General features: G+C 55.7%; 1 protein-coding gene across 1 annotated transcript in view; it reads right to left on the bottom strand.

Annotated features, from left to right (window-relative positions):
- Positions 1 to 6,592: 6,592 nt before the first annotated feature.
- The window catches only part of LOC306764227 (phosphatidylinositol 3-kinase regulatory subunit alpha-like), a 55,445-nt gene continuing 52,153 nt past the window's right edge, over positions 6,593 to 9,884 (bottom strand). The window contains exons 14-17 of the mRNA XM_079251303.1: positions 8,410 to 8,586; positions 8,268 to 8,342; positions 7,274 to 7,444; positions 6,593 to 7,196 (exon numbers count right to left, since the gene is read on the bottom strand). Coding sequence (XP_079107429.1) covers positions 7,007 to 7,196; positions 7,274 to 7,444; positions 8,268 to 8,342; positions 8,410 to 8,586 — 613 coding nt within the window. The 3' untranslated portion in view covers positions 6,593 to 7,006. The remainder of the gene's footprint in view (positions 7,197 to 7,273; positions 7,445 to 8,267; positions 8,343 to 8,409; positions 8,587 to 9,884) is intronic.

Raw genomic sequence — 9,884 nt, 5'->3', positions numbered from 1 at the left:
TCCCCACAACACACCTTGTCCTCACAACACACACCTGTCCTCACAACACACACCTGTCCCCACAACACACACCTGTCCTCACAACACCCACCTGTCCTCACAACACACACCTGTCCTCACAACACACACCTGTCTCTACAACACACACCCACCTGTCCTCACAACACACACCTGTCTCTACAACACACACCTGTCCTCACAACACACACCTGTCCTCACAACACACACCTGTCTCTACAACACACACCTGTCCCCACAACACACACCTGTCCTCACAACACACACCTGTCTCTACAACACACACCTGTCCTCACAACACACACCTGTCTCTACAACACACACCTGTCCCCACAACACACACCTGTCCCCACAACACACACCTGTCCTCACAACACACACCTGTCTCTACAACACACACCCACCTGTCCTCACAACACACACCTGTCCTCACAACACACACCTGTCTCTACAACACACACCCACCTGTCCTCACAACACACACCTGTCTCTACAACACACACCTGTCCTCACAACACACACCTGTCTCTACAACACACACCTGTCCTCACAACACACACCTGTCTCTACAACACACACCTGTCCTCACAACACACACCTGTCCTCACAACACACACCTGTCTCTACAACACACACCTGCCCTCACAACACACACCTGTCTCTACAACACACACCTGTCCTCACAACACACACCTGTCTCTACAACACACACCTGTCCCCACAACACACACCTGTCCTCACAACACACACCTGTCTCTACAACACACACCTGTCCTCACAACACACACCTGTCTCTAGAACACACACCTGTCTCTACAACACACACCCACCTGTCCTCACAACACACACCTGTCCTCACAACACACACCTGTCTCTACAACACACACCCACCTGTCCTCACAACACACACCTGTCTCTACAACACACACCTGTCCTCACAACACACACCTGTCTCTACAACACACACCTGTCCTCACAACACACACCTGTCTCTACAACACACACCTGTCCTCACAACACACACCTGTCCTCACAACACACACCTGTCTCTACAACACACACCTGTCCTCACAACACACACCTGTCTCTACAACACACACCTGTCCTCACAACACACACCTGTCTCTACAACACACACCTGTCCCCACAACACACACCTGTCCTCACAACACACACCTGTCTCTACAACACACACCTGTCCTCACAACACACACCTGTCTCTAGAACACACACCTGTCCCCACAACACACACCTGTCCTCACAACACACACCTGTCTCTACAACACACACCTGTCCTCACAACACACACCTGTCTCTACAACACACACCTGTCCTCACAACACACACCTGTCCTCACAACACACACCTGTCCCCACAACACACACCTGTCCTCACAACACACACCTGTCTCTACAACACACACCTGTCTCTACAACACACACCTGTCTCTACAACACACACCTGTCCTCACAACACACACCTGTCCCCACAACACACACCTGTCCCCACAACACACACCTGTCCTCACAACACACACCTGTCTCTACAACACACACCTGTCCCCACAACACACACCTGTCCCCACAACACACACCTGTCCTCACAACACACACCTGTCCTCACAACACACACCTGTCTCTACAACACACACCTGTCCTCACAACACACACCTGTCCCCACAACACACACCTGTCCTCACAACACACACCTGTCTCTACAACACACACCTGTCCCCACAACACACACCTGTCCTCACAACACACACCTGTCTCTACAACACACACCTGTCCTCACAACACACACCTGTCCCCACAACACACACCTGTCCTCACAACACACACCTGTCTCTACAACACACACCTGTCCTCACAACACACACCTGTCTCTACAACACACACCTGTCTCTACAACACACACCTGTCCTCACAACACACACCTGTCTCTACAACACACACCTGTCCTCACAACACACACCTGTCCCCACAACACACACCTGTCCTCACAACACACACCTGCCCTCACAACACACACCTGTCCCCACAACACACACCTGTCCTCACAACACACACCTGTCCCCACAACACACACCTGTCCTCACAACACACACCTGTCCTCACAACACCCACCTGTCCTCACAACACACACCTGTCCTCACAACACACACCTGTCTCTACAACACACACCCACCTGTCCTCACAACACACACCTGTCTCTACAACACACACCTGTCCTCACAACACACACCTGTCCTCACAACACACACCTGTCTCTACAACACACACCTGTCCTCACAACACACACCTGTCCCCACAACACACACCTGTCCTCACAACACACACCTGTCTCTACAACACACACCTGTCCTCACAACACACACCTGTCCTCACAACACACACCTGTCTCTACAACACACACCTGTCCTCACAACACACACCTGTCCCCACAACACACACCTGTCCTCACAACACACACCTGTCCCCACAACACACACCTGTCTCTACAACACACACCTGCCCTCACAACACACACCTGTCTCTACAACACACACCTGTCCTCACAACACACACCTGTCCTCACAACACACACCTGTCCCCACAACACACACCTGTCCTCACAACACCCACCTGTCCTCACAACACACACCTGTCCTCACAACACACACCTGTCCTCACAACACACACCTGTCTCTACAACACACACCCACCTGTCCTCACAACACACACCTGTCTCTACAACACACACCTGTCCTCACAACACACACCTGTCCTCACAACACACACCTGTCTCTACAACACACACCTGTCCCCACAACACACACCTGTCCTCACAACACACACCTGTCTCTACAACACACACCTGTCCTCACAACACACACCTGTCTCTACAACACACACCTGTCCCCACAACACACACCTGTCCTCACAACACACACCTGTCTCTACAACACACACCTGTCCTCACAACACACACCTGTCTCTACAACACACACCTGTCTCTACAACACACACCTGTCCTCACAACACACACCTGTCCTCACAACACACACCTGTCTCTACAACACACACCTGTCCCCACAACACACACCTATCCTCACAACACACACCTATCCTCACAACACACACCTGTCTCTACAACACACACCTGTCCTCACAACACACACCTGTCTCTACAACACACACCTGTCCTCACAACACACACCTGTCTCTACAACACACACCTGTCCTCACAACACACACCTGTCTCTACAACACACACCTGTCCTCACAACACACACCTGTCCCCACAACACACACCTGTCCTCACAACACACACCTGTCCCCACAACACACACCTGTCCTCACAACACACATCTGTCTCTACAACACACACCTGTCCTCACAACACACACCTGTCTCTACAACACACACCTGTCCTCACAACACACACCTGTCTCTACAACACACACCTGTCCTCACAACACACACCTGTCCCCACAACACACACCTGTCCTCACAACACACACCTGTCCTCACAACACACACCTGTCTCTACAACACACACCTGTCTCTACAACACACACCTGTCCTCACAACACACACCTGTCCCCACAACACACACCTGTCCCCACAACACACACCTGTCCTCACAACACACACCTGTCCTCACAACACACACCTGTCCTCACAACACACACCTGTCTCTACAACACCTGTGTGTGTGTGTGTGTGTGTGAGAGTGTGTGAGAGAGAGAGAGAGAGTGTGTGTGTGTGAGAGAGAGAGAGAGAGAGAAAGAGAGTGTGTGAGAGAGAGAGAGAGAGAGAGAGAGAGAGAGAGAGAAAGAGAGTGTGTGAGAGAGAGAGAGAGAGAGAGAGAGTGTGTGAGAGAGAGAGAAAGAGAGAGTGTGTGTGTGTGTGTGTGAGAGAGAGAGAGAGAGAGAGAGAGAGAGAAAGAGAGAGTGTGTGTGTAGGGTCTTCCTCTCATCTCATGGAAGGTGTTTCGGGGTCAAAGCCAAGACTCGCCGTTCTCCCCGACATTCTTCCGTCTGAAAGTGATGAAGATGAATCTTCTGCAGGAGGAAGAATTCCCTGTTTTTACATCGTTCCTCTGACATGTCGGAGCTCGGAATGAAAGCGACGTTCCAGCTGTGGCTTCAATGCAAACGGAAATGATGTGTTCCGTCGCCATCCTGGATGCGAAGTTCCAGGCGATGTGGGTTGTGGTGATCAGGCCGGTACGGCACCAACATTCCCCTCAGGTTCTTCTGCTGCTTTCTGGTCCCGATGTGCAGACAGAGGAATGAAAGGAGCCTTTCCCTCCACGTCTACATGTTTAACCAAACGTCCATCAGAAAGAAGCGACAGCAGTAGAAAACAGGATCTTCTGGTTCTGGTGCTTTATTCAACATCAACAGCATGAGCGAGAAGTGAAGAAAAAAAACTTCTGATACAGAAAATAGTTTGTGGAGAGAAAAGGAACAAAACCAAAGCAGCTTGGACCCTGCAGGTTTCCAGGGTCCCATTCATGAGGACTGGTTTTATCTTTACAAACAGGATTCTTCTGGTTCTGATTGGACCCATTTGGGCCAAACATGGAAGCATCTCCGGCAGAGACGGAACCTGCAGGTTTTATTTTGGGCTTTTTTGTAGAAAGAAAAGCTGCTTGGATTTGACCCAATTCTTTAAATAAAGTTTTAAATAAGTCGTTAAAGCTGACAAAGATCCTGAAATGAGGTGATGGACACACTTCTTTGTTTTCCTGCTTACTGGAAGAGAAGAAAAGAGTCAAACTGATGGTTAAAGTTTCCCGTCGGGAAGATGTGGAAGAAAAGCTCGTCTGGGCCGACTTGCTGCTTTGTTCATGTAAAACGCCTCCTCAGCCTCCACAGCGCAGGTGTGTCCGCGGCGACCCCGTGGCGACGACATCTGCGGATTATTCTGCTCTTTCTTCTGTTTTCTCTTTTTGATGAGAAAATATTTCACAACAGAACCACGTCCAAACTTTTGCTGACATTCCCATCAGCAGGTTCAGTTTCTGCTCGGATTCTCCCGACTTTCCCGGTAGATAAGCAGAAATAACGCCGGGGGGGGGGGGGGGGGGGGTGTGTCCTCAAAGTGTCCGGATGGGGGGCGTGATGGATTTGTTGGGGAGTAAGAGGAAAAAAACAAACCCACAGTGATCAATAAAGTCATGAATATTAAAGTTTAAAGAAACATGAAAGCTTTTTCTGTCACTAGACGTGAAGGAGTCCGAGGTCAAACGGAGAGCACGGCTCTTCAGCTTCTCAGGAGGATGTTTTTACTTACTTTTCATCCCATTTTTACTGGCTTGTTTTATATTTTATGAACCTGGTGAATCTACCAGCTCTTAGTAAAAACACTGTGATGTGGTTGCCATGACGACCAAAGTCTTAGTTACATCTACTGTACCTGGAGTCTGTTGAAAGTAAGAAAAGGAGAAACGTGTCATGCAAACGGACGTGAGGCGGCGTCAGAACAACTCCATGGAGATCAACAGGATCCAGTTTCCATCTTCCTCAACTTCCTTCTGCATCAAGTCTCAGTTTCCGTCCCGCCGTGGAAATGTGCTGTGATGAAGGTCGATGGTCCTCGTCGCTCCGAAGCCCTCAGTGTTTAGACGTCCCACATCATCCGTCTGAGTTCTGCTGCATCAAAGCTTCCATTCAAAAAGCTCCGAGCAGGTCGGGGTCACACGCGGCAACGCGGACAAGTCGGAGGTCTCGGACCCGTCGGGGACACGCGGACAAGTCGGAGGTCTCGGACCCGTCGGGGACACGCGGACAAGTCGGAGGTCTCGGACCCGTCGGGGACACGCGGACAAGTCGGAGGTCTCGGACCCGTCGGGGACACGCGGACAAGTCGGAGGTCTCGGACCCGTCGGGGACACGCGGACAAGTCGGAGGTCTCGGACCCGTCAGTGACACGCGGACAAGCCGGAGGTCTCGGACCCGTCAGTGACACGCGGACAAGTCGGAGGTCTCGGACCCGTCGGGGACACGCGGACAAGTCGGAGGTCTCAGACCCGTCGGGGACACGCGGACAAGTCGGAGGTCTCGGACCCGTCGGGGACACGCGGACAAGTCGGAGGTCTCGGACCCGTCGGGGACACGCGGACAAGTCGGAGGTCTCGGACCCGTCGGGGACACGCGGACAAGTCGGAGGTCTCGGACCCGTCGGGGACACGCGGACAAGTCGGAGGTCTCGGACCCGTCGGGGACACGCGGACAAGTCGGAGGTCTCGGACCCGTCGGGGACACGCGGACAAGTCGGAGGTCTCGGACCCGTCGGGGACACGCGGACAAGTCGGAGGTCTCGGACCCGTCGGGGACACGCGGACAAGTCGGAGGTCTCGGACCCGTCGGGGACACGCGGACAAGTCGGAGGTCTCGGACCCGTCGGGGACACGCGGACAAGTCGGAGGTCTCGGACCCGTCGGGGACACGCGGACAAGTCGGAGGTCTCGGACCCGTCGGGGACACGCGGACAAGTCGGAGGTCTCGGACCCGTCGGGGACACGCGGACAAGTCGGAGGTCTCGGACCCGTCGGGGACACGCGGACAAGTCGGAGGTCTCGGACCCGTCGGGGACACGCGGACAAGTCGGAGGTCTCAGACCCGTCGGGGACACGCGGACAAGTCGGAGGTCTCGGACCCGTCGGGGCAGAAAAACCACCTAAAGGGCCACATGGGGGGTCTGGGTAAACCGGACTCTGGCCCAGTTTTCACTGGGAGCCTTACTGGACCAGTCTACATGTGGAAGGGGACAGAAGAAGTGGGAGGAGCTCGCCGCAGTCGAAACATTCGTGGTCAAATCGTCCGGAATGATCCGACGTCTGGATTTAGTGTTTTTAGCGGCGCGTGTCGCTGAAACTGCAGCTTTACTGGACCGTGTGAAACGTTCCTGTGTGATCCGGATCCAGTCCGCGCGGCAGAGCTCCATGAGCGGAGCAGCAGATCTCAGAGGGCGATGGGCCGTGGCGTGCAGGGGGCGGGTCACCGGCGCTGCTGGCTGTAGACGGGGAACGCCAGCGTGACGTTGAGCGAGTCGTTGTGTTGGACCAGCGAGGTGTGCTGGTAGTGCAGCACCAGCTCCTTCAGGGAGCCATACAGGTTGTAGGGCTCGGCGAACCCGTAGCCGGTGCTCGTCTTGTTGATGACGCAGTGCTTCACCTCGCCGTCCACCCTGAGGACGAAGACAGAGACGAGTCAGACAGACAGGAGGACAGAACGCCGGGTAACGGGTCAGGCGGGGGGACTTACACCACGGAGCAGGCGTAGCAGCCCATTTTGCTGCTGTCCCGGACCAGGAAGGTCCCGTCTCTCTTCCCCCGCAGCAGAGCTTCCGCCTGGCCACGCTTGATGTTCCCCAGACGCCACAGACGCTCGTCATGATGAGGAAGGTCCTCCTCATCCTCCACCATGCTGTACTCGCTGAGGAACACACAGGCGCTGGTCAGGACACACATTGTGTCTGGAAGGAGGTTTTACTTCGCTTTCCAACGTTACTGGATCAGGTTTTCATGGGCAGACTGGGTCTCCTCAGAGCCGCTTCGGCTTGGGAAAAGATCCGATCCGGATCAGATCGGAGAAGCGGAACATCTCAGCTACCTCGTGGTTTTATGCCTCTGTCTCAGTTTGTCGCCTTGAACGAACCGCCTCCTCCTCCGGTGACCTTCAGGTCCAGAAACGCCACACAAAGCCGAACAGTTCTGGCAGCGAAGGTCACCAGGGGGAAAAACCATCTCCAGATCTGATCCAGATCAGATCTTCTCCCAAACCAAAGCCGCTGGTGAAGGTCATTAAGGTCATGGTTGCTGTGGCGACGCCGTCATGCTCAACAAGCTGCAGAGCTGGAGATTCCCAGCCGGCAGGAAGAAGAACTGCTTCCTGACTAAACATACGGGGGTGGAACGCGCTGTGAGAGGAAAGCCACTGCTTCCCCGTCAGACTGGAACTGGAAACTGGGCACGTCGAGCTGGATATAAATAATGGACTGGATCCTAACTCTAGTCCAGACGTGAGACTGAAGACAAGAGATACTGCAGAAAGCGATCCGGCTCTGCAGGAAAGAGGTCAGGAACAGGGAGGAGGGCAGGACTGTGGATCAGAATCCGACAGAAATTATGCAAATCTAAATGTGTGTGTCGGGTGTGTCTGAGTGAGTCCATGACGACTGCGTCCAGGTGAAGGACGCCCAGGAGGACGTTCAGAGCGACTGTCTCCGTGTCGGGGCTGTGGTGGATGGTGGACTTACTCCTCGGTGGTTTCGTTCTTCAGACCGAGCCACTCGTTCAGCTTCCTCTGTCGGACTCCTTTCTGGGTCAGCCACCTGCAGAACAAGCAGATGTTAGAGCGAGTCCCGTCCCGCGGCTTCCCTCTGATCCACCGACACCTACAGCAGGTACTGGTCCCTGGTCTTGCGGAGCTGGATCAGGTCTGGTTTGATGCTGTTCATCTTCTTGTCGATCTCTCGGTAGTCGGCGGCTTGTTTCTTCAGATCCACCTCCAGGTGCCGCTTGCTGTCCACGATCTCAGTGATGCGAGACTTCAGCTTGTCGTAGTTCTCCATGATCCTGCAGAGACACAAAACGTTTTAGTCTGCTCTGACAGACCAGGACCTGTCCGGGGACCAGGACCTGCCCGGGGACCAGGACCTGTCCGTATCCGTGGACCAGGACCTGTCCGTGACCGTGGACCAGGACCTGTCCGTGGACCAGGACCTGTCCGGGGACCAGGACCTGCCCAGGGACCAGGACCTGCCCGGGGACCAGGACCTGTCCGTGACCGTGGACCAGGACCTGTCCGTGGACCAGGACCTGTCCGGGGACCAGGACCTGTCCGTGACCGTGGACCAGGACCTGTCCGGGGACCAGGACCTGTCCGGGGACCAGGACCTGCCCGGGGACCAGGACCTGTCCGTGACCGGGGACCAGGACCTGTCCGTGACCGTGGACCAGGACCTGTCCGGGGACCAGGACCTGCCCGGGGACCAGGACCTGTCCGTGACCGTGGACCAGGACCTGTCCGGGGACCAGGACCTGCCCGGGGACCAGGACCTGTCCGTGACCGGGGACCAGGACCTGTCCGGGGACCAGGACCTGTCCGTGTCCGTGGACCAGGACCTGTCCGTGGACCAGGACCTGTCCGTGGACCAGGACCTGTCCGTGACCGTGGACCAGGACCTGTCCGTGGACCAGGACCTGTCCGTGACCGTGGACCAGGACCTGTCCGTGGACCAGGACCTGTCCGTGACCGTGGACCAGGACCTGTCCGGGGACCAGGACCTGCCCGTGACCGTGGACCAGGACCTGTCCGTGACCGTGGACCAGGACCTGTCCGTGGACCAGGACCTGTCCGTGACCGTGGACCAGGACCTGTCCGGGGACCAGGACCTGCCCCGTGACCAGGACCTGTCCGTGGACCAGGACCTGTCCGTGACCGTGGACCAGGACCTGTCCGTGGACCAGGACCTGTCCGTGACCGTGGACCAGGACCTGTCCGTGACCGTGGACCAGGACCTGTCCGTGTCCGTGTACCAGGACCTGTCCGTGACCGTGGACCAGGACCTGTCCGTGGACCAGGACCTGTCCGTGGACCAGGACCTGTCCGTGACCGTGGACCAGGACCTGTCCGTGGACCAGGACCTGTCCGTGACCGTGGACCAGGACCTGTCCGTGACCGTGGACCAGGACCTGTCCGTGTCCGTGGACCAGGACCTGTCCGTGACCGTGGACCAGGACCTGTCCGTGGACCAGGACCTGTCCGTGACCGTGGACCAGGACCTGTCCGTGTCCGTGTACCAGGACCTGTCCGTGACCGTGGACCAGGATGCGTCCGGGGACCAGGACGTGACTGAGGACCAGGACCTGTC

This window comes from Telmatherina bonti (assembly GCF_933228915.1).
Source record: "Telmatherina bonti genome assembly, chromosome: 13".
In the NCBI taxonomy this organism is placed as follows: domain Eukaryota; kingdom Metazoa; phylum Chordata; class Actinopteri; order Atheriniformes; family Telmatherinidae; genus Telmatherina; species Telmatherina bonti.
Note: the sequence above shows the minus strand (reverse complement) of the source record. Positions and strands in the feature narration are given on the sequence as shown.